The sequence below is a fragment of the Lissotriton vulgaris genome, chromosome 1_1 (genome assembly GCF_964263255.1).
Source record: "Lissotriton vulgaris chromosome 1_1, aLisVul1.2, whole genome shotgun sequence".
Lineage (NCBI taxonomy): Eukaryota > Metazoa > Chordata > Amphibia > Caudata > Salamandridae > Lissotriton > Lissotriton vulgaris.
In genome coordinates, this window is record NC_141685.1 from 791,609,141 (window position 1) to 791,635,142 (window position 26,002).

A 26,002-nucleotide genomic window follows, 5' to 3' on the forward strand; every position below is an offset into this window, starting at 1 on the left:
TCAGGATTTCAGAGGAGGAAATGGATGGAAAAGGTCTGGGGAGGGAGGCAGGTACTGATGCAACAAAGAGCTTAATTATCTCAGTTTTTGATTATTAATCGCACATACGATCATTGACTATTATTTAGTAGTAGGAGGCTGTGGGTCAGCACAAGATCTGTGTCTAGAAATCAGGAATCATGATAAGATTTGGATACCATTTACATAGAGAAGATAGGAATAAAGGATGGAAGAGGTAATCTTACCTAAGAATGAAGAGAAAGAAGTGGAAACCAAACACTGACCCTTTTGTAATGTGTGCTATTATAGGGGTAGGGGTGGAAATCATTAAGCACAATACTGTACAGGAGCAATCGAAAAGATGGGATGAGAACCAGTGGAATGCCGAACCGGTGATCTTGATATTGGTAATGGAAGACAGTACAGTGGGTGATTAACAGTATCGATTGCTGCAGATAGTTCAAGAAGTATCAGAATAGAACAGGTGATTGTGTTTGACACTTGCAGGAACAATTAGTTTTTATCATCTTTCTTCCTAACTACCGCTTCACGCTCTTCCTGGATTCCTCGCAAGGTCAAGAGGGTCAAACAGTAGTGAAGAAGGGTGTTAAATAATTAAAGGTCAATGTTTTTTATTTTACAAGAATGTGAACAGAAAACAGGGCAACAGCTAGCAGGGCTGATTGGTTAGCAGGGTTTTCTTTTGAAGCATCAAGGGTGTAGGGCCATATTTAAGGAGATAACGGGCAGAGATGTTAGAATAATACATGAGCAGAGAAGAGCAAAGGTTTGATTATTTGCGGGCTCCAAAGGAAAGATGATGAACATGAGCGGATGGCAGATTTGACAAGCATTGTTAACCCCTTCGCTGATAGGCCTTTTCCCCTCCTGTGCGAAGCCTTTTTTTGGCTATTTGGGGTAGTGCTCGCTTAGGCCCCTGTAACTTTTTGACCACATAAGGTATCCACGGCAATTTAGCGACTTTTTCTTCCAACATCATGGGGATTCTAAAACTACCCAGAGATTGTGGATTCCCTTGGAGGGGTCCCAGAATTTAGCCAAAATACAGTAAAAAAAATAGTTTTTTTCAGAAAAATGGGAAAAACGGGCTACAAATGAAAGTGTAGCTTTTCCCTGCAAATGTTATCAACAAGCATTTGCAATGCAATAGGTCTCGCATTAGGAAAGTTTGAGCTATTGGTATTGTAAATGACAAATGTTTCATTTACGACTGTTTTTGAAAATAGCAAAATTAATAGCTTTGTCATTTACGATGCCAATAGTTATAACTTTCGCAAATGTGACACCTACAGCATTTGTAATGCAATATGGGTTGTATTTACATGACTTACATGTATTGATATTACAAATAACAATGGCTTTTAATTTGTTTTCAATAATTAATACTTAAATAAAAGTTATTGTAATTTATAATGGCAATAGCTTAAAGTTTTGTAAATAACTTTTGTGAAGATTATGTTCAGTGTATTTTATTGTGACGAAAATCCAAGAACAGCAGTGAAATATTAACATATTTTTGTTACATTTGTAATAAAGCTTGAAACATTGAGAGAACATATTTGAACTAGGTGTTGTTGAATGGTTGCACAGATTGATGCTGTGGTGGCACTGAGTGAAGGTGTGATGGCGAACGAGTGATGCTGTTGCGTTCAGTGATGCTGTGTTAGCGGAAAGTGATGTTGTGGTGCCCCTGAGTGATGCTGTGGTGGTGCGGAGTGATGCTGTATGCTATATGTTTTTTTGCTATCCTATATTTTGTTATGCTAGGTTTTGCTATCCGATGCTTTGAAATGTTATGCTATGCTGTGTTTTGTTATGCTATGCTATGTTTTGTTATGCTATGCTATGCTTTGTTATGCTATGTTTGGTTATGCTATGCTATGTTTTGTTGTGTTTTATTATGCTACGCTTTGTTTTGCTATGTTGTGTTTTGCTATGCTATGTGTTTTGTTAAGCTATGCTATGTTTTGTTGTGCTTTGTATGTTTTGTTATGCTATGTGTTGTTGTGTTTTGTTATGCTATGTTTTGTTATGTTATGTTATGTTTTGTTATATTTTGTTATGTTATGCTATGCTATGTTTTGCTATCCTATGCTTTGTTTAGCTATGCTATGCTATGTTTAGTTTTGCTATGCTATGCTGTGTTTTGTTATGCTATGCCATGCTGTGTTTTGTTATGCTATGCTGGTGAGGGTATGTGAGTGTGTGTGTGTGCGAGTGAGGGTGTGTGAGGGTGAGGGTGCGCGAGGGTGAGAGGGTGTGGGTGTGAGGGTGTGGTGTGTGACATGGAGGGGGTGAGGGGGTGTTAGGGTGAGGGGGTGTGAGGGTGAGGGGGTGCGAGGGTGAGGGGGTGTGAGGGTGAGGGGGTGCGAGGGTGAGGGGGTGCGAGGGTGAGGGGGTGCGAGGGTGAGGGGGTGCGAGTGTGGGTGTGAGTGAGGGTGTGTGAGTCCGAAGTAAATGGTGGCAGGGCAGACATCATAAGACAGAGAGAAGAGACTGCGTGGTGACTGTGTTGGTCAGTTTCAGAATCAGGAGGGACAGAGTCAGCACAGTCTGCGAGGGATCAACGTGTCTAGAGGCAAAGCATAGCGGATGTAGCATTGCAGCTAGCAAGTCGAGTGTTTTCAAGCTGAGTGACCCTAGAGAGATGGCAACACAGCAACAGCATTTGAGGAGCATGGCTACTGTAAACAAGCACGGTAGGCTTTCACTTTGGTCCAGAAAAAAAACTAGAAAGGTGCAGAGAACGCCAAACAAAACACGGCTTCCCCGCGATATGGATGCAAACAAAACCAAGCTCTCGGCATTCCTGTGGGAGGGGGGGGAGAGAGAAGGGGGAGGGGGGGGCAGGGGAGCAGGAGCGCATTCCTTTGAAGTCTGATGCCAAGGCTCAGACAAATGGTGGTGTGCAATGTGCACGCAGGGGCGGGGGAGCGTCAGACTTTGAAGTCTGATGCCGAGGCACAGACAAATGATGCAGAGGCCGATGGTGTTTGATGTGCACACGCCTGCCTCACATGAACTGTACACGATCCGCAGGCTGGGTAGACTTTTCGGACTGCTTACTATAATGTCGCCTATTCAATCCCTAACGGGATAGAATAGTCGAGACCTAAAAAAGTGTTTGTGGGGCTGAAATCACCATTTTCCCAGCTTTTAGGGAATAACAGTCTTTTGTCAGAGAACCAACATTTTTTACACAGTTTTAGCATTTTTCTGGGACATAGCCTATTTTTAGTGCTTTCAACCTCCTTCCAGTTAATGGTAAAAATGAGTATGAAAGCAATAATGGATCCGGGAACGCTATACATTTTGGAAAAGTAGACAACATTCTGAATTTAGAAAGGGATCATTTGTGTAGATCCATCAAGGTTTCTTTATAGAAATTAACAGTTAAATATTGAAAAAATCGAAAATTTGTTGAAAAAAACAGCCTTTTGGGTCAACGTTTTCATCTGTAACTTCTTGTAATTATGACAGCTCTTTGAAAGCAATATACCGTTACATCCGATGGACCTTCCTGGTTGTGGGGATATAGAAGACTTGTAGGTTCACCAAGAACCAGACGGACCCAGAGTCAAAAACTGAGTAGCAATTTGCAATGGCTTTTTATTATGTACGGGGTATATAGCAATTATTGTGCGAAAATGAATACATGGAAAAATCGGTATGAAAGACACCTATGTATTTCTGAAATAGGTACAAATTATTGAGTTTAGAAACAGTACATATTTGCACATTTTCAAAATTGGGAATACTCATACTAGCATGATAATTATTGGTCATTTTTCAAAATGACTTTTTTACACAATGTCTTTCATTTGGAAGGCAGAAATGCATCAAAACTCAATAAGTAATAACAGTTGCTTTACAAATCTGAATTACCCGGAGTCTCCCGATAAAAATGGTACCTCACTTGTGTGGATAGGCATAGTGTCCACAACCTGTAAGGGCTCAAAACCCAACGTGAACACACCACATTTTCACAATGAAAATTTACCCTTTTTTTGCGAAGTATGTAGCTGTCCTTTTTGAACCCTAGCTCTGCCGGCACATAGGGTAACCTAGCAAACCCATACATTTTTGAAAACTAGACACCCAGGGGAATCCAGGATGGGGTGATTTGACTGCCTGCCACCATGTTCTGTTACCCAGAATCCCTTGCAAACCTAACAAATTGTCAAAAAAGCCACCTTTTCCCCATATTTCTGTGGTGGAAAGTTTTGGAATCTGTGTGGGTCCACACATTTCTACCCACCCCCGTTCCCCAAAGTCTTCTGATAAAAATGGTACCTCACTTGTGTGGGTCGGCCTAGTGCCTGCGACATGAAACAGCGCAAAACACAAAATGGTCACACCTCAATTTCATAGTGAAAAATGACCCTTATTTTGCAAAGTGCCTAGCTGTAGTTTTTGAACCCTAGCTCTGCCGGCACCTAGGGAAACCTAGCAAATCTATACATTTTGAAAACTAGACACTGGGAGGAATCCAGGATGGGGTGACTTGACTGCCTCCCACCTGGTTCTGTGGTGGAAAGTTCTGGAATCTGCGTGTATCCACAAATTTCCTTCCATCTATGGTTCCCTAAAGTCTTACGAGAAAAATGGTACCTGACTTGTGTGGGTCGGCCTAGTGCCCGTGACAGGAAACGGTGCAAAACGCAACGTGGTCATATTTCAATTTTGCAGTGAAAAATTACCCTTTTCTGGCAAACTGCCTAGCTGAAGTTTGTGAACCTTTGCTATGCCGGCACCAAGGGAAACCTACCAAACCCACACATTTCTGGAAAGAAGACACCCGGGGGCTTCCAAGGAGGTATGGCTTGCATGGATCCCCCAACGTTTCCTTACCCAGAATCCCTTGCAAACCTCAATTTTAACTGAGAAAAAAAATCAGTTTTTTCACACATTTTTGTGGCTGTCGCGGGTACTTGGGCCTCCCACACAAGTGAGGCACCATTTTTATCGGGAGACCTGGGGGAACGCTGGGTGGTAGGAAATTTGTGTGAGCCCTGTGATGCCACACTTTCCCATACAAAAATGTGTGAAAAAACAGATTTTTTTCAGCTAAAATTGAGGTTTGCGTGCTATTCTGGGTAGGGAAACATTGGGGGATCCCCGCAAGCCAAACCTCATTGTACTCCCCCGGGTGTCTAGTTTTCAGAAATGTTTGGGTTTAGTACTTTCCCAAGATGGCGGCCGAGCCCGGGGACAAAATGTCAGGTGCCCGCCCCTCGCCCCTCCCCAGGTAATTTTGCAGTCTTCAAAGTATGATTTGGGTCATTTCCTGTTGCAGCTACTATGCCTACCCACACAAGTGAGGTGTCATTTTTATCGGGAGACCTAGCGGAACGCTGGGTGGGAGGAAATTTGTGGATCCACGCAGATTCCAGAACTTTTTCACACACAAATTTGAGAAAAAAGTGATTTTTTTAAGATAAATTTGAGGTTTTCAGGGGATTGTGGGTAGGAAAGAGTTGTGGGACCCACGCAAGTCATACCTTGCTGGACTCTCCCGGATGTCTAGTTTTCAGAAATGTGTGGGTTTGGTAGGTTCCCCTAGTTGGCCGCCAAGCCTGGGCCAAAAACTCATGGGACCCCCTTGCAAAACCAGGTTGTTTTGTGATAGGACATTTTGATGCCGCATCAATAGGTTTTGGGCCCTTGCCTGTTGCGGGTATTTGACCCACCCACATGAGTGAGACATCATTTTTATCGGGAGACCTAGGGGAAAGCTGGGTGGGAGGAAATTTGTGGATCCACGTAGATTCCATAACTTTCCCACACAGAAATTTGAGAAGAAAGTGATTTTTTCAGCTACATTTGAGGTTTGCAGGGGATTCAGGGTAGGAAAAAGTTTAGGGGACCCATGCAAGCCATACCTCGCTGGACTTTCCCAGGTGTCTAGTTTTCAGAAATGTGTGGGTTTGGTAGGTTTCCCTAGATGGCCGCCAAACCCGGGACCAAAAACTCATGGGACCCCGCCTTGCAAAAACAGGTTGTTTTAGGATAGGTAATTTTGATGTCGCCTCAATAGGTTTTGGGCCCTTGCTTGTCGCGGGGACTAGGCCTACCCACACAAGTGAGGTACCATTTTTCTCGGAAGGCTTTGGGGAACGTGTGGTGGGTGGAAATTTGTGGATCCACGCAGTTTCCAGAACTTTCCACCACAGAAATGTGAGGAAAATGTGTTTTTTTGGACACATTTTTAGGTTTGCAAGGGATTCTGGGTAATAGAACCTGGTGAGAGCCAGTCAAGTCAACCCATCCTGGATTCCCTTGGGTGTCTAGTTTTCAAAAATGTATAGGTTTCCCTAGGTGACGGCAGAGCTAGGGTTCAAAATCTACAGCTAGGCACTTTGCAAAAAAAGGGTCAGTTTTTACTGTGAAAATGTGGTGTGTCCACATTGCGTTTTGGGCCGTTTCCTGTTGCGGGTACTAGGCCTACCCACACAAGTGAGCCACCATGTTTCTCGCAAGGCATTGGGGAACGTGTGGTGGGTGGAAATTTGTGGATCCACGCAGATTCCAGAATTTCCACCACAGAAATGTGAGGAAAATGTGTTTTTTTAACAAATGTTTAGGTTTGGAAGGGATTCTGGGTAACAGAACCTGGTGAGAGCCTGTCAAGTTACCCCATCCTGGATTCACCTGGGTGTCTAGTTTGCAAAAATGTACAGGTTTGCTAGGTTTCCCCATGTGCCGGCTGTACTAGGGCCCAAAATCGACAGGTAAGCATATTGATAAAACAAATCTGTGCCTAGTCGGCTTTCTGCTGCCCTGCGGGGGGATATCGGGGGCTGGGGTTGCCCTGATATGCCCCTAAGGGGGGCAGAAACACTGTGGCTAGTTTTATTGGGGATGGGGGCATTGATATGCCCTTTTTGGGCAGGCCTCACCCCCACACATCAAAAAGTCAGCGTAATAGTTGGCACTGAGTGGGCTTTTTGCCCCATAGGGGGGCAGATTGGGGGCTAATGCCCCCATCTTCCCCCCAGGTGGGGGCAGAAAGGCTGTAATTGTTGCGGGTGGGGCATTGTAATGCCTGTTTTGGGCACCCCGCTCTAATTAAAATTTGCCCAAAGAAATCACTAGCGTCTAGTGGGCTTTTATCCCCCCGGGGGAGCAGATTGGGGACTAATGCCCCCATCTTCCCCCCAGGGAGGGGCAGAAAGCCTACTAGACGGCAAGGATTTTAAATAGGGTGGGGGCTGCCCAAAACGGGCATGCCGATACCCTCACCCTAATTAAAACTTGCCCCAAGAAATCCCTGGCGTCTAGTGGGCTTTTAGCCCCCGGGGGGGGGGGGGGGTTGGGCAGATTGGGGGCTAATGCTGCCAGCTTGCCCCCCGGGGGGCAGAAAGCCTACTAGATGCCAAGGATTTTTTTGGGGAAACTTTAATTAGGGTGGGGGCTGCCCTAAACGGGTATGTCAATGCCCCCACCCTAATTAAAATTTGCCCAAACACATCCCTGGCGTCTAGTGGGCTTTTATCCCCCCTGGGGCAGCAGATTGAGGACTAATGCCCCCATCTTCTCCCCAGGGGGGGCAGAAAGCCTACTAGACGCCAAGGATTTCTTTTGGCAAATTTTAATTGGGGTGGGGGCTGCCCAAAACAGGCATGCCAATGCCCCACCCTAATTCAAATTTGCCTCAAAAAATCCCTGGCGTCTAGTGGGCTTTTGCCCCCCTGGGTGGGCAGATTGGGGGCTACTGCGCCCAAGGGGGGGCAGGAAGGCTGTTATTCTTGTGGGGGAGGGGGGGGGGGCATGGGCATGTCCGTTTTGGGAGCCCCCAACCTAATTCAAATTTCCCCCCAAAAAATCCCTGCCGTCTAGTGGGCTTTCTGCCCCCCGTGGGTGCAGATTGGGGGCTAAAGGCCCCATCTGCCCTCCGGGGGGGGGGGGGGGGTGTGTGGAAGGAAGGCAGTTATTTTTGCGGGGAGGGGGTGGGAACATGGGCAAGCCCATTTTGGAAGCCCCCACCCTAATTCAAATTTGCCCCAAAAAGTCCCTGGCGTCTAGTGGGCTTCCCATGGGCGGGACAGATTGGGGTCTAATGCCCCCATATGCCCCCCAAGGGGGGGGGGGGGGGTAGAAAGTCCACTAGACAGAGTTTTTTAGGCACATTTTAATTAGGGTGGGGGCTGCCCAGAAAGGGCATGCCATTGCCCCCATCCTAATCCATAATTAAAATATACCCCAAAAAAAATCCCTGGCGTCTAGTGGGCTTTTTGCCCTGCCCCGGCGAGGCACATCGGGGGTTAATGGCCCCATCTGCCCCCTAGGGGGGCAGAAAGTCTACTAGGCGCCAGGTAGTTTTTGGGGCAAATTCTAATTGGGGTGGGGGCTGCCCAAAATGGGCATGCCAATGCCCACACCCTAATTAAAATTTGCCCAAAAAATCCCTGGCATCTACTGGGCTTTTTGCCCTCTTGGGGGCAGATTTGGGGCTAATACCCCCATCTAAATCCCAGGGGGTGCGGAAAGGCTGTCATTTTTGTGGGGGGTTGGGTGGGGGCATGGGCATGCCCACAATGGGTAGTCCCCACCACAAATTATAATTAAAAACAAATCCCTGGCGTATAGTGGCTTTTTACCCCCTACCCCCCCCCCCGGGGGGGGGGGGGCAGATTGGCTGTAAATTTTGCAAGGTGGGGGCATGGACATGCCCTTTATGGGCAGCTCTCAAATTATGCGGCGATAACTAAATATCCCTGGGGTCTAGTGGGCTACTGCCCCCATCTGCTCCCCGGGGGGGCAAAAAGACTACATTACACCCAAACAATTTGGGGGGAGCAAAAGCCCTTGCCAAGGGGCCGCCCCCCTCCCTGGTGTCTCCCTGGTGTCTAGTGGGTGGATCCCTGCTTGGGGATCGCCCTCCTGGGCAAACCCCCAAGCAGGGATCCACTGGGGAGGGGTACCATTTGAAAGGGGAGAATCTCCCCTTTACAATGATACCTCGCTCGTCTTTCTATGTGCCCGTGGGCTGAGATAGTCCCCTGAGAACATAGAAAGTGAAACTGAAATGAGTCTAAAGGCTCATTTCAGTTTTGGTTTCTGTGCAATGACGACAGCGCGACGATCGTCATGGCACAGAAACCAGGGAAGGGGCCTCTGGAGCTGGGGAAGCTCTTCCCCAGCTCCTGAGGTCACAGGGGAGAGAAGGAAATCCCTCTGCTATCTGCAGCAGAGGGATTTCCTGCCCCTGTCCTCATGACTGAATAGTTCCTTCATGAGCACAGGGGCACCGATGCTCATGACGGAACCATTCCGTCTTGAGCATCGAAGGGGTTAATGCATCGGTTTCACCTATGTAATGAATAACTAGCTGTTTTCAACAATCATCGCCCGGGAGAAAAAACGAGCTGAGCTCCCTGACTGATAACACAGAATGGAAAGGATGTGGCACCGTGCCCAGAGCTGCTGACTCGAGAGCTGGGGATCCCGGTTCGAGTCTCGGAAGCGCTGCGCAACATCCTGTGATTCTATGCAAATCACGTACTTTCCCCAGGTGATAAATTGTTAAATAAATATGCTGCAATAGTAAAAGGTAAAACTTTATGAAAACATAACTCCACCAAAGCGGATGTTAACAGTATTTCGGCAGCAGGAAACTGATAAGAGAAGCAGAAGAGGAACATATACTACTGCCAATAGAAATGGAAGGTAAGTGGCACGCACAGGAACCACTGAGAAGCCAGGAAAGAGGAGGGGGATGCAAGTCCCTTTTAAGTTTATATTAAAAACAATAGGTAAAACCTAAAAATGAGGAATGATTATACAGTAGATGGAAAGAGAAGATAAAGAGCATGATGAAGCTTACAAATTGGGAGAAACACAAATAACAGACTAGAGATTATTATTCAGAGGTTACTTCTACTGTCTAAGATCTTTGTGAAAGTTGTCACAGGAAATGGAATATATAATAGGTACCCAAGGGGAATGATATGAAAATTCATTCCATGGGTTTGTCATTGAGAGTGGAGTGACCAAAGTAGATGAGGTGTTGATAGAGGATTCAATATGGGCGTGGGGTCATTAACAAGATGGTTTAGAAATTATGGGATTGAGTTAGGTGCATATTTGATAATGGGTCTAGATTGGGGGTTGGAAGCAAACTTGTATGACCACATGGTTGGAAGAATACAGGGTAGGATGAGTGTCATAGGATGAGATTAGGTTTGTTTCCCTGTGAGTGCATAGTAAGTGTTTTGCAATCAGTGGTCAGACAGAAACTGAGCGAGAAGGAATAAGCCTAGGATCACAGAAATTGAGTGAGAAGGATTAAGACTAAGGTCACAGAGAATGAGTGACGTGGAGTTGGGGTAGTAAATCCAAAATACATTGAGGAAGGTGCCGATGTTTCCAAGTGGGCGGAAAATAGTCACACTGTGGACATTGACTTTTGCGGTCAAAGGGGTATTGAGAAGATTAAGTAAGGGAACGTAAAGGAATATGCTATTTACCAGTATGCATCTGTTCTTGGCATGTAGGGCTGCTGACATTCATATCTGTGCATAGATCGCCGCCTAGTGTTGGGTCCGGATGATTGCACATTGTTGTTCTGGAAGAGTCTTCAAAGTATCACGAGATAGGTGGCTCCTCCCCTGGACTACAGTGCATATGGGCATCCTCTCCATCCTCAGATTGTTTTTCGCCATTGTGGCAGAGATGGAGTATGATAAGGTAAGTGATGTCCATGCTTGAGATTAATTCGGAGTGCTACAGCTGCGACATGCACCGGGGAGGAGGGCGGGCGATATGAATGTCAGTAGCCCTACATGCCAAGAACAGATACATACTGGTAAGTAGCATATTCCGTCGAGGCATGTGGGCTGCTGAATTCATATCTGTGCATAGAATAAATAGCAGTCTCCTCCTTAGCGGTGGTTGCCCGTGCCAGCTGCAGCAGTCTGAAAAAGAGTCCTGAGAACAGCCTGTCCTACAGCAGCTTGCTGTTTGGAGTGTACATCCACGCAGTAGTGTTTGGTAAATGTATGTGGCTGCTCTACATATATCCTCTAGAGGAATGTTACCTAGGAAAGCCATGGATGTCCCTAACTTGCGTGTGGAATTCGCTCTTGGGGGAACTGTTAATGTGCGTTTAGCTTTTTGATAACAGATCTGTATGCACTAAACAATCCATCTGGCTATACCCGATTTGGAAATGGGGTAGCCTTTGTGCTGTGGAGAAAAGGCAACAAACAGTTGCTTAGTCTTTCTGAAATCCTGTGTCCTGTCTATGTAATACAGGAGAGCTCTTTTAACTGTTAGTCTGCTACTGAATCTGGATTTGGGAAGAATACTGGCAGTTCTATCGTTTGGTTAATGTGGAACTGTGATACCACCTTAAGCATAAATTTAGGGTTGGTACGTAGCTCTACCCTATTAGCATGAATCTGTATGAAAGGCTCTTGAATAGTTCACTAACTCTCCTTAGCGATGTGATCGCTACTAGAAAGGCCACTTTCCATGTTAGAAATTGTATCTCACAAGAGTGTAGAGGTTCAAAAGGTGGTCCCATCAGTCTGGTCAGAACTACGTTCAGATTCCAGACAGGTGAAGGCGGGTGTCTGGGAGCAATTACTCTTTTGAGTCCCTCCATAAAAGCTTTAATGGCTGGCACTCTGAAAAGGTAAAGGTGCTGCCTGCTTTGAAGATAAGCTGCCATTGCAGCTAAATGTATCCGTATGGAACTATATGCCAGACTGCATCTGTGTAGATGTAACAAAAACATATATGTTTTGAGTTGATGCACCTAGCGGATTTATGTCATTATTGGTACAATAAATGACAAATCGCTTCAATTTTGCCGCATAGCATGCCCTGGTTGCAGGTCTTCTTGCCTCCTTGATAATATTCATACAGTCAGGGGCAGGTTCAGGTAGCCAAACTTTATGACCTCAGGAGCCATATTGCAAGGCTCAACTGTTGCGGATCTGGGTGCTGAATGTCTCCATGGCTCTGAGTGAGGAGACTGGGTGTGAGTCGCAGTCGTTGATGAGGCACCACGGAAAGTTCTAGGAACGTGGTGTACCATGCCTGCCTTGCCCATGTTGGAGCAACTAGGATGAGTGTCATTGAGTGCTGTCGCAGTTTGCATGCCACTAGCGGTATGAGCGGTGCCGGGGGAAAAGCGTACGCAAATCTGCCTGACCAGTTCATCCATATCGCATTGCCCTGAGACTGCGGGTGTGGGAACCTGGCGGCGAAGGTTTGGCATTTTGCGTTTTCCTTTGTGGCGAACAGGTCTATCTCTGGATGACCCCACTGCTGGAAATACAGTTGTAGCACTGAGGGATGTATCTCCCACTCGTGCATCTGATGGCTGTGCCTGCTGAGCAGATCCGCCATCTGGTTGTCCTTGCCTGGGAGGTGTTCTGCCATGAGGAACAGGTTTCTTTGAATGGCCCACTTCCACATGCTCTGAGCTAGGTGTGACAACTGTGGAGAGTGTGTCCCTCCCTGCTTCTGGATGTAGTACATGGCAGTCATGTTGTCCGTCCGGATCAGCACGACTTTGTTGCACAAATGCACTTTGAACGCCTTCATCGCCATGAAGATTGCAATCAGTACCAGCAGGTTGATGTGCATCTTCTTTTGCTGCGTCGTCCATAGTCCCTGCACGGTGTAATGAAGGGCATGCGCTCCCCAGCCCTGGAGAGATGCGTCCGTCGTCAGCACTATTTGTGGTACAGGCTCCTGGAACGGTCGTCCCCTGCAAAGGTTTTGTGTGTTCCACCAATGCAGAGAGTTGTATGCACGACCGGTCACCAACACTAGGTCTTTCAACTGTCCTTGAGCCTGGTTGCACTGTCGTGCTAAGCACTCCTGAAACGGACGCATGTGTAGTCTTGTGTGAGGGACTATGAAGATGCAGGAGGCCATCATACCTATTAGCTGCATAAACACTTGCGCTGGGAGTGAGTGTTGGGTTCTGAATCTCTGAATCAGCAATTGCATGCTATTGATTCTCGCTGAGTTTGGCTTTGCTTTTGCTGCCAGAGTGTCTATTGTCGCTTCTAGGTACTGTTGTACATGTGCGGGTTGAAGATGAGACTTTGGATAATTCAGTGAAAAACCTAGACTGTGTAGGAGGTGAATTGTGCGGGACATGTGGCTGGCACATTGCTGGGCTGACTTTGCTTGGATAAGCCAGTCGTCCAGATAAGGATAGATATGGATGTGTTATCTCTGAAGGTGCGCAGCTACTGTCGCCAAGCACTTGGTAAACACTCGGGGGGCTGTTGTGACCCCGAAAGGCAGGACTTTGAACTGGTAATGCTGGTTGTTTATGGTGAACCTGAGATATTTCCTGTGTCCCGGGTGTATCGGAATGTGGAAATATGCGTCCTTTAGGTCTAGAGTTGCTAGGAAATCTCCCTGACTGAGCAATGGTAGAATTTGCTGCAAAGTGAGCATGTGAAAATGTTCTCACAAGATGTATTGGTTCAGGGGTCTGAGGTCTAGTATGGGCCTGAGAGACCCGTCCTTTTTTGGGATTAAAAAGTACAGCAAGTACACCCCTGTTGTTCTAAAGGCACGAGTTCTATGGCCCCTTTTTGCAGCATGCAGATGACCTCTTGCTGCAATAATTGCATGTGCTCTGCGGACATAGGACGGTGCCTTGGGGGTATGTTGGGTGGAGTGGAGGTCAGTTCTAGACAATAGCCGTATTGGATAAGTTGTCTCACCCACCTGTCTGTGGTAATGCCTTCCCAGACTGGCAGGAACTGCTGAAGTCTTCCCCCGACCGGTGTTACATGGTCTGGGGGCAGTGACAAGACGTCACTGTTTAGTGTTGGCGGAGGATCTGGCGTTATTATTTCCTCGTCCTCTGCCTTTGGTGCTGTTGCCACGGTATCCACCCCTATTGTTCTTGTTATAGGTGGTCTGTGTGCCTCCTTTGTTGTATTGGGCTTGCTGTGATGCTTGACCCCTAGAGGTTCCCCTGTCACCGGAGCGACGAAAGGAACCTCCCCTGAACTGTTGTGACTGCAGAGCTCCCATGGATTTGGCTGTCTCAGTGTCTTTCTTTCTTTTTTCTAGGATTGTGTCCACATCAGGACCAAATAAATAATCGGGGTTAGCAGGCTGATTTAGTAATGTGGTTTGAATCTCAGGCTTGAATCCAGAGATGCATAACCAAGCATGCCTTCTGAGCATCACACTTGTATTGATGGCCCTTGCTGCTGTGTCTGCTGCATCTAGCACACATTTAATGGATGCATTTGATATCAGTTTCCCCTCCTGTATCAGCATTTCTGCTCCCTCCTTATAAGCATCAGGCAAGTGTTGTAGTAGTTCCTCTAATGTGTCGTAATGAGCCCTATCATATCTGGCTAATAGGGCCTGTGTATTTGAAATTCTCCAAATATTTGCTGCTTGAGCCGCTACTCGTTTTCCAGAAGCTTCCAAGATTTTGGATTCTTTGTCCGGAGGAGGAGCATCACCACTTGTTTGAGAGTTCGCTCTCTTACGAGCATTTGACACTACTAAGGAGTACAATGGCAGCTGGCCCTTGATATACGTAGAGTCTACAGGCGCAGGACAGTATTTCCTGTCAATTCTTGGGTTCACAACCCTTGCCCTTGTGGTTTCTTTGAAAATGTCACCAGCGTGTTTAAGGACACCCTTCAGCATAGGCAATATCTTTACTGATCTTTCTGAAGTTGAGAAAGTGTCAAACAAAAAGTCTTCCTCTATTGGGTCAGCATGAATTTCTACATCATGATTATTTGCTGCCCTTTCAATTAACGGGTTAAACGCAGCTGTATCTTCAGTTGGCGAGGTTTTGACCATATAGGATTGAGTGTTAGGCGTGGTGTGTGGCTCACCCGGGTCAACAGGGTCAGTCCAGGGTTGAGACTCCTCTTGATCTGTGTCAATAGGATAATTAAATTCCTCCTCATTGTAGCCTTCCCCTACATCCTCATTAGTACGTGTGGGTGAATAGGTGTAGTCCTGTCCATAGGACTCCACAAGCTCAAAAAGAACAGGTGAGGTGGAAGAGTCCCTTTTCTTTTTGAGTGGGATCTTGTATGACTCCATAGGATTTTCTGGAATGATCTTTCTTTTATAAATAGTGAGTCTGCCAGAATACGAGTTGATGAACAGTTTCGACTGGTTATCATAGGAGGGCGCTTGAAACACAATGTCCTCTTCTATGGGCTGAGTCCTTTTTACTACTGACACCTTTTTGGTCGTTTCGATGCTTTGTTGTGGCTCGAACGCCTTAGGTCGTGCGGTGGGGGGCAGTCCGAATTTAATCGGTGGCGTAAGCATTGGACACGGACTGACCTTCTTCGAGGGTGGCGCCGTCTTCGATCCGACCAACTTAGTATTATCACCAGTTTGTTTCTGGCCTAGCGTCGACTCAAGCTATTGGTGCGCAGCAGGCACGCTCTTTTGCTTCGACTTGACGTGCTCTTTCGAGCCGATTTTTGTCTTCGACTCGAAGGTCTTGACTACCAGTGGTTTGGAGGCTGGAAGCTTCGGAACGAGAGTCTTCTGAGACTGGAGTCCCTTGTTAGTGTCACCATCTTTTGACGTCGACGGCGTCTTATTCAACGTGATTGACCTTAGTCACACGCTTCGGCACCCCGATCTTCGGGCCGACACCCCTTTGTGACCCCGAAGGGTGGATGACACTCTTTATTTTGATTGGGTCCGATGAATCCGAAGTCGATCAGAGGACTGTCTTTAGCAGTTTCGGTTCTGTTGGTTTCAGTTTCACCATCGACTGTGGTTGATCGACCGATGGCTCCTTAGATATATTCTTAGCCGTGCCTTAACGCGGGGCTATAGAATGTTGTTGAAGATCTTGGCTAAGGCCTTCCGGCGATGCCTCGACCTGAGCCTTTGAAAGTACAGTGTCATCATCGGCCCCCGCAACTGCGGCCTTGCTCATCGCTCGAGTCGTCATAGACGGCTCCGATGGCCTGTGCGTCATCCCCTACCTCGACGACATCTTCATCATGGACGTAGTCTTCTTCTTCGTCTTCATCATAGTTCGAGTTCTGCTTCGAAGCAGGCTCCGAATGTTGTTCAGGATCTTCCTCATTGACGCCCTCGTCGTCCTCAGCCTCGAAGATGTTCTCCGGGTCGGGCGCTGTTTTCTGCGCCGACTGTCTCGCGGCGTGTCGAAGCCGAAGTGTTTTCATTGACCTGAACCGAGAACAGGCCATGCAGCTGGCCTCGTCGCGGTCTGGAGATAGGCATTTATTGCACACTGGGTGCACATTGATGTGAGGGTATTTAGAGTTGCAAACGGGGCATCGTTTGAACGGGCTACGTTCCATCGTCGATCGCTGATGGGGCCTCTGGTGTCGAAAAAGGCAAGCGGCCTTCGACGTCCAGCTCGAAGAACTGGAGCAAGTACGTAGCACCGAACGAAAAGACAATACCGACGCCCCGAAGGCCTTTTGGCCTTGTGAAAAAGTTTTTATATTGATTCCGAACTTGAGTTAAGAAAGTACATCCGAACCCAATGGCGGAAAAAAAAATCTGAGGATGGAGAGGATGCCCATGCGCACTGTAGTCCAGGGGAGGAGCCACCTATCTCGTGATACTTCGAAGACTCTTCCAGGACAACAATGTGCAATCATCCAGACCCAACACTAGGCGGCGATCTATGCACAGATATGAATTCAGCAGCCCACACGCCTCGAACATAGGGGTTGTTGGCACCGAGAAATGATTTGGGGTGAAGAGGTCTGTTAGTCTGCCTATTTGAGTGATCTTTGGGCTGTGAGGTGTGGCAAATTTGATATGAATGGCTGTAGGTGTTGCAATATTTTTGGACTGATGGCTGCCTTGGTAACAATTGTGATTTGAGGTGTGGGAAAATGGAAGTCAAAATAATTGGTAAAAGGAATCTTGTAGCAAGTGGACCAGAAATTCTACAAATAGAACTCGCAGACTATAGAGTTGTGGTCATGGTACTTGCATATCTGTTTTCCGTTTCAATGAGGTGTTTAAATGAGGTGGCATGACAAGAATATGCAGGACAACACTGCAGCATATAAGGGAAAAAGGAGCATTCAACAGAGAGGTGGAGGATGAGTGATTATACAGTGTATCAGGAGCTGGCCATGAAAACCAAGTATTCTGGCAGGCATCAGGCATAATAGGAAGATGGCGATAAGTAACAGGATGTAAGAAAATGTTTGGCGGAACAACGTATTATGTGTGTAAATCAATCTATGCAACAGAATGATACTGACCAGGGTGCCATAGGTTTAGACGTCACAGTGCAGTGTATTCTGGAAGAGTAAGGCTGTAGATAATTTTGTGTTCAGTGTGTTAGCTTGGAAGTAAATTTACGTGGGAAAATGTCCAATGATTGGTAGACAGAGGTATCGATTTTATAGTGCTCGGGTTCAGGCAAGGTGAGCACTGAAGATACCTATTTTTCTCCTATAGACCACACGTGTAATAATTCTACCCCACTGTACTCCTTACCAGATAATCAGACACACACTGTAGCTCCAAAAATCCCCCAAAAGTCTGTACTAAATATTCCATCCCTCCAAAGGACAGGTCACAAAACCTAAAATCACTGCTGGTACTCACCTTTCTCCGAGTCCGTGAGTAGAAAAACGTCAGGATGCTCTGGGTCATCCGCCATCATCACCATCCACCCAACCACAGCCACACTTTTACTTGACGTGGACTTGAACTAAAAGAAGCAAAGGGAAAAAAAGGAAGCATAAGAGCTTGCGACTCCCTTCAGAGAGATAAATATCTCTGAACGATTTGCTTGCTTCACAGGACACACTTTTGAATGTAAAATCAGTAATTAGACATGGGATAATGCCAAAGAATACGAATTACGCTCATATCTGACAATACAAAAAAGGCAAATAAATTTACTGTAATTCAAGTTCTTCAAATTGGACATCTTCATTACATTCATAAACGCTAAAATGTATGTGTGTGTAAAATCCAGAACCTTTATTAAAAAAATAAAATTCTTAACCCAGAGTAAACAAAATCAGAATTAAAACAAATTTCAAAAGTAAATAAAACCCAAAAGCCCCACCTTAATTACTGCCCTAGAAATAAAGACATTAAAACAAATAAGCATAAGCCTCATATTAAAAGAATTAGATTTGTGAGTTTTAAGTCAGCCGGTCTGAACGAGTCCTTTCGATGAGCTCTTCAGAGAGAAAATGACAAAATTTCAATAATCATAACAGGAGATAAGAATTTTTAAAGTTTTAATTAGGAATAAGCAGTAGGTGCCAATGATATTCTATAGACTGTCACCTAAGCAAGATTTCAGGCTGACCGCATTGGAGTGACACAGTATCCAGGTTTATCGCGGTCAAAGACTTTACCTCCTGATTTAGTCTTATGTCCTACTGACCTGGAGGAAAAGTTTTCAAAAGCTTCCCAACTTTCTTCTGGAGCCCAAACCGCCACAGGAGTACACTTTTAGAGCCCCGCAGGACCTCAGAGAAGGCACTTAGAGACTCGCAGGTTGTCAGGCAAACAATCTTTCTGGTGGGCACGCTATATAAATGAAGATTCCTCACCTTGTGAATATTCCCCCAGTCATCAGACTAGATATAGAAATGTTAAAGTTGTATCCCTGCGTGCCGGTAGGTGGTGTCGTGTGGCTCTACGTGGACGTTGTTCCGCTTTAGGTTTGACAAGCAGAACCGAATAGAAGCACCACCCATGAGTGCTGCGCCAGCTGCTTCCTTGGGCTGTCCACACCCTCAATAGAGCCCATCAGCAGATTGGCATGATCAGTGTGCAGATCTCTAGATTGGGACCTTTGCAGAAGGAAAATAGTCCAGTTCACAGAATGGGGAGGCAGGAGGATTGGTGATGAATCTGCAGTCCGCTGAGTATCCACCAGAAAGATCATTACCAAGTTACTTACCTTCGGTAACGCTTTTTCTGGTAGATACAGTATCTGCCTGTGGATTCCTCACCTTGTGAATATCCCCCTTGCGTCAGCAACGTTCGGAAAATTCTTCGTAGCACGCCGGCGTGGACGACATCATAGGAGCACGGCATCGCGCGTGACTCAGTCTGACGTCACCGACTCCTTATTAGGCCTACGTCGGCGTGATGACATCAGTTCCGCCCTTTTTTTACGTGCCTTCGAGGCACCCGGACGGACCAATGACAGTAGATATACAAATAGACAGTGTACAAAGTACATACAAATCAAAACAGCACACAGTGCGCAGCAAAGGCATAAATATCCCATTATATATACAAATATAAATATAAAACTACATATACTCATGTATAGCAGAGTGGACAACGGGGAGGCGGGTGGGTCAGTGAGGAATCCACAGGCAGATACTGTATCTACCAGAAAAAGCGTTACCGAAGGTAAGTAACTTGTTCTTCTGATAGATACATCTGCCAGTGGATTCCTCACCTTGTGAATAGATTCCCACAGCAGTCCCCACTCCCGGAGGAGGGTGTCCACTCTGCTATACCAAGAAATCTTGGAGGACAGAGCGTGCAAAGTGGCCGTCCCTCCTCACCTCAGAATCCAAGCAGTAATGCTTCTCGAAAGTGTGGAGGGAGGCCCAAGTCGCGGCCCTGCAAATGTCCTCAACAGGCACACCTCTAGACAATGCAGAAGTAGCAGACCTTGCCCTGGTAGAATGAGCTCTTATACCCTCAGGAGGGTCCTTACCCGCCAGGGAGTAGCAGATCTTGATGTACAGAATTATCCACCTGGAAAGTGTGCGCTTGTGCACCGCTCTACCCTTCCGGCAGCCAGCAAAACCAACAAACAGTTGGTCGTCTAACCGAAAGTCTTTAGTTCTGTCCAGATAAAAAGACAGCGCCCTCTTAGGGTCCAGACGGTGCAGTCTCTCTTCCTCCTGGGAAGGGTGAGGGGGAGGATAGAAGTTAGGAAGGGTAATGGACTGTCCTAGATGGAAGGGAGTTACCACCTTAGGCAGAAAAGCAGCCCTGGTCCTAAGAACCATTCGATCAGCATGAATGGTCAGGAATGGGGGCTTAGAACTAAGAGCTAGAAGCTCACTCACCCTCCTTGCCGAGGTGATCGCAACTAAGAAGACCGCCTTAAAAGACAAAAGCCTCACAGGACACTTGTGTAAGGATTCGAAGGGAGAACCCATCAAGAATGTTAAGACAAGATTTAAGTCCCATTGAGGCACAATAAAAGGAGAAGGAGGGAACTTATTAGTGAGGCCCTTCAGAAACCTCAAAACCACTGGAGATTTAAAAAAAGAGACGGCTGATCCGGCAAACAGAGAAATGCCGATAACGCCGGAAGGTAACCTTTGACTGTAGCAACAGCAAATCCTTGCTGTGCCAAAGAAAGAGCAAACTGCAAAATATCGGACAAATGAGCCCTCAAAGGGTCAATAGCCTTCTCCCTACACCAAACCACAAATTTAGACCATCTATACGAATAGATGGACTTGGTAGAGTCACGCCTGGCTGAAAGAATGACATCCACCACATTGTGAGGGAGAGAAAAGGAAATCAGGTTGCCCCGTTCAATCTCCAGGCATGAAGGTGTAATGTCTGGAGGTGGGGGTGTAGAACCTGCCCCTCCATCTGAGAGAGGAGATCTACCCTGTAAGGGAGATGGAGCGGCGGGTGAGAGGAGAGGTGGAGTAGGTCCGTGTACCACACCCTTCTTGGCCAATCCGGGGCGACCAATATGACTTGGGCCCGTTCCTGGCTTGACTTCTCCAATTGCACTGAAACGCGTCCCCCAAAGCTCCTTGCATTCGATACTGGAGACTGCAGAATGACAGGCAGTGAGCATTCTCGCGAGTGGCGAACAGGTCCACCCGAGGAGTCCCCCACTTCTGAAAGATGTCAACAACCCCCGGATGGAGCCTCCACTTGTGATTGGAAGAGAACTGCCGACTGAGAATATCTGCACATACGTTCAGAACTCCGGCCAGATGATTTGCCATCAGACAAATCTGATGGTCCTGAACCCAAGACCAGAGACGCAGAGCCTCTCTGCAGAGACACTGCAACCCTACTACTCCCCGATTGTTGACATACCACATTGCGGTTGTGTTGTCCGTCAGGACTTGAACCGACTGACCGCGAAGGGAAGGGAGGAAGGCCTTGAGCGCCAGACGTATCGCCCGAAACTCTTGAATGTTGATGTGAAACAACCTTTCCACTGGAGACCAAAGACCTTTGACTTCCAGATCCCCCAGATGAGCACCCCACCCTAGAGTGGATGCATCCGTTATCACTGTGGCCACCGATGGAGGCAGTCGGAAGGGCTTTCCTTGAGACAGATTTCCTTCCACGCCCCACCAAGACAGATCCGCTGCAGCTTCTCTGGAGATCCTCACAGACTCCCTGAGATCTCCGATGTGCTGATACCACTGCCTGCGGAGGCACCATTGGAGTGCCCTCATGTGCCAGCGTGCATGGTTGACCAACAGAATGCAAGAAGCCATCAGACCGAGCAGACGAAGGACCTTCAGGACTGGAACAACCGCTTCATTGTAGAATAAAGGAATCATTTCTTGTATGTCGCGAATCCTTTGAAGAGGAGGGAATGCATGACATAGAGTTGTGTCCAGTACCGCACCTATGAACAGGTTGCGCTGGGAGGGCACCAGGTGAGACTTGGGTATATTTATCGAAAAACCCAACCTGTACAACAACTGAGTTGTCTCTTGCAGATGATGGAGAACCTTCTCTGGCGACTCCGCTTTGATCAGCCAGTCGTCCAGATACGGGAATACAGGTATTTCCGACCTCCTGAGATGTGCTGCCACCACTGCCATCACCTTGGTGAAAACTCAAAGCGCAGTAGTAAGTCCAAACGGAGGGACCGCAAACTAGTAGTGTTGTGACCCCACCGTAAAACGGAGATACTTCCTGTGCGACTTCAGGATTGGGATGTGGAAATAAGCATCCTTTAGGTTGATCGTACCATCCAGTCTTCTTCCAACAGCGCTTGAAGAACCTGCGCAAGAGTGAGCATCTTGAACTTTTCCTGTTTCAGATACAAGTTCAAGATCCTGAGATTCAGGATTGGCCGAAGCCTGCCATCCTTCTTGGGGATCAGGAAATACCGGGAGTAGCACCCCTGACCCCTCACCTGCTCCGGAACCACCTCTATTGCACCCTTTCTGAACAGTGCCAGGACTTCTTCCTGCAGGAGAAGCAGGTGGTCCTCTGAACAATAACCTTGGCAAGGAGGGTAATTGGGAGGGAACTCCTGAAAAGGAAGTGCATACCCATTTTCTACGAGGTTGAGAACCCAAAGATCTGATGTAACCGATTCCCTATCCCGTAGAAAATGAGTAAGCCAACCCCCTACTGGAACTGCATGATCCGGAATGGCGCATCTAGGGCTGCTTTGCTGTTGTAGGTGGGGGGGTACGTATTAGAGGAGGAAGTAGAGGAGGAGGAGGCCTGACGTCCACGTCCCCTCTGTCTACCTTTGTATGATTTATACAGAGGGTTCTGTTGTTGCTGCTGTTGTTGGCTTTGTTTGAAGGGACGAAAGGAGGACCTCCCAAAGCCCCTGAACTTCCTGGTGGTAGAGCCTTTTGCTTGCAGGCCAAAAGATCTAGCCGTTGCCCGGCTTTCTTTGAACCTCTCCAATGCCGTATCCGCTTTCTTCCCAAAGAGGCCAATGCCATCAAAAGGCAAATCCATAAGAGTAGCCTGAACGTCTGCGGAAAACTCTGAAGACTTTAGCCAAGCGGCTCTTCTGGTGGCCACTGAAGAACCCATCACACTAGCCAGAGTCCGCCGTGTCCATGCCACTCTGAATAACCTGGTGGGCCGCCGCCTGAGTGTCCAAGACAAACTCGTTGAAGTTTTTCATGTCTTCCTCCGGAAGCTTAGCTGACAACTGCTTCACCAAATCCATTAAGGCATGAACATACCTTCCCAGTAGGCAAGTAGCATTAGTAGACTTCAAGGCCATGCTACCCGAGGAGAAAACCTTTTAAGCAGCTTGATCCAATTTCTTGGAGTCCCTATCTCCAGGAACCTGGGGAAAAGAGCCTGCAGACCTGTTCGAACAAGCAGCCTGCACCACCAGACTTTCCGGCAAAGGATGAGCAAAGGATGAGAAGTCAAGAATTCAGAGTCACCAGGTGCCACCCTATAACGTCTTGCCACTGATCTGGACACTGCAGGTGCAGACAAAGGCTTTTTCCAAACCTCTAAAATCGGTTCAGTCAGAGCCTCAGTGAATGGCAGAGTCGGCTCAACAACCGAAGATGGCGATTGCAAGACTTCCGTGAGGATATTTGATTTGAACTCCACTGTAGGCAAAGTCTGAATTTAGCAATTCAGCAGCCTTTCTGATAACTACATGGTATGGCATCACATCCCTAGAGGGTGCATCCGAAACCACAGGCAACCTCTTGCTCCTGAAGCTCGCCTTCCTCCACTTCAGGTTCCCCATACTCCTTCTCCTCTAAGAGACGCTGGGCTCTACGCCTCGACCACTCCAGACGAACCGAAGTCGTCGGATCCAGTAATGACTCCGACTGAGTCGGAGCCGGCGTCGAGCGAGGAACTGGAACAACAGGTGGTTGAGAAAGCGGAACCGGCGTCGAACTCCGATCCAAATCCAGAGGTCGCTCCGGAGCCGGCGAAGCCGTGTGCAGAGTCGCTGACCTCGGCGGCGCCGTACTGCGCCAAGGAGGATATGGCGCAGGCATAAATGGTAGAAAAGGCGCCGGAGCATAAGCTTGCAGAACACCCAAGTTATATGACAAGGGACCCATGGGACCCGCAAGCGTACATTGCCCTCGCATAAACACCGAACATGGCATTTAGGAAATGGAAAGGGTCCTGACCAGGACCAGGAAAGGGAGGGTACGAACCCAATGGCTGCTCCGATGGAGGTTGCTCCGGATTCGGCTCCTCTTGACCCTTTTGACCTTCCAGGTCATCCTCCGGAGTCTGTGTCTGAGGATCCACGACCTCTTCGTGCTCCGAAGATTGTCCCGAAACCGGATTCGGTTCTAGCTCTGGATCCGGAGAATGCTCTGGAGACTGTACCGGCGAGGCTCCACCTTCAGGAGAAGGAGACACAAAGTCCTTATGATGTCTTCGAGAAGACTTTCTCTTCGAGTCAGACGACCCCGAATGATGCCGAGGACTAGGCTTCTTCCTCTTGTGTTTTCTCTTCGAGGATCCCGAAGCATGCCCAGAAGCCGACTTCGACTCCGATCTGGCTCTCGATCGCGACTTCGACCTGGACTTCGAGCTGGAGCGTCTAGATCTTGATCTCGAAGATCTCTTGGCTTCTTTACCTTTAACTTTGGCCAGCAGAAGTTTTGCCTCCCGTTCTCACAGAGCCTTTGGATTCATCTTAAAGCAGGATCGACAGCCCTTGACATCAAGATCCAAACACCATAAGCAATCTTCGTGTGGATCGATAATCGACATCATCCGGGCACACGAGCCGCACTGCTTGAACCCAGTCTTCCTCGACGACATCTTCGACAAAGAACAGAAACAGAAACACACAAATAGATACGAAGTCACTATCTGAATCTCAGAAGATCCCAGAAACCGTTAGCGTCGACGACGCGGAAAAAAGGGAACTGATGTCATCACGCCGACGTAGGCCTAATAAGGAGTCGGTGACGTCAGACGGAGTCGTGCGCGATGCCGTGCTGCAGATCTTGGTGCAGAGAACAATCCATCAGGAGATGGTCCTTTTTTGCACTGCTTTGCTTCGGAGAATCCTTCAAAGAGCTGACCATCTACTCTATGTTTTTTGATGTGATCTCTATAAAAGCTTAGTGCACGTTCAGGGTCCAAACAATGGAGTCTCTCTTCCTCCTTAGAGGGATGATGGAGCGAAGAATGCTGGAAGAGTGATAACCTGCCCAACATGAAATGGAGTAACCACTTTCGGCACAAAAGAAGCTTGGGTACTCAACACCATCTAATGTGGGAAGAACTTTGTGTAAGGTGGGTTGAGCCTGCAGCTTACTCACATATTTTCCCGATGTTATGGCTATGAGGAAGACCGTCTTCAACATCAGAAGTTTCAAGACAACTGTGCAGCAGTTCAAAAGGGGTGAGCATCAAAAAAGGGAGAACTAAGTACAAGTTCCACTGTGGAATTACAAAGGGGTTTGGCAAAAAGAAATGGTACAAACCTTTAAAAAAACAAAATCACATCACAAATGGTGATTTACATAAAGAAGGCTGATCAGGCATCCACAAAAAAACTGAAGAAGCGTAGAAATAGCCTATAACAGTATCCAAAGCACGTCTTTGTTGGGCCAGGGACAAAACAAACAAAACTTTAGACAACTTGGCTTGCAGTCTGGTGGGTGCCAAACTAAGCCACAAATTTGTGGACGGATGCCTCGCCATCAAGATGATATCAATGACCCTGGGGGCGAAAATATAAGGATGTCGACTACTACCATTCTATCTCCAAGCATGGGGATGCAAACTGTGCAGGCCCAGGTGCAGTACCTTGTCCTGCCGCTGAGACCGAAAAATGTCTCACGTTGCAGCAACGTGACTGGAGGACAGAAGGCATACAGGAGTCACAAGCTCTACTCAATGCAGAATGCGCCTCTGACAGATAGCCTTCTTGGTAACTCCAATGTGCAGATGTGCTGGCCTTGCACATTTGATGATGGGGCAAGATCAAAACAGAATTCCCCTCATTGCTGCAAGATGGCCTGCACCATCTCTGGGTGCAACTGCCATTTGTGATCTGCTAAGCATTGGCAGCGGAGTTTGTTCGCACTGGCATTTAAAGATCGAGCCAGGTGATTCATCACCACAGAAATTCCCTGGCGGTCCAGCCATTTCCAGAGGTGTGGATCCTCTGGGCACAAGACCCACAATCAAAACCCTGCTGTACTTGTTGAAGTGCCAACTGACAGATGTTGTGTAAAATAGGCTGGGCCACCCGGTGCAGGGTGATGGCGACGAGCAACCTGCCTATAAACAGGTGGATCTGAACATGAATTTGCCCAAGTGTCTAGAATCATATCTG

At 47.4% G+C, this 26,002-nt stretch overlaps 1 protein-coding gene across 9 annotated transcripts in view; it reads right to left on the reverse strand.

Annotated features, from left to right (window-relative positions):
* The window catches only part of RALGPS2 (Ral GEF with PH domain and SH3 binding motif 2), a 1,046,762-nt gene that overhangs the window by 92,346 nt on the left and 928,414 nt on the right, over positions 1 to 26,002 (reverse strand). For all 9 annotated transcript variants that reach the window (XM_086956407.1, XM_086956399.1, XM_086956386.1 and 6 more), the window contains one exon: positions 17,599 to 17,704. In XM_086956407.1, the coding sequence (XP_086812533.1) occupies positions 17,599 to 17,704 (106 nt within the window). The remainder of the gene's footprint in view (positions 1 to 17,598; positions 17,705 to 26,002) is intronic.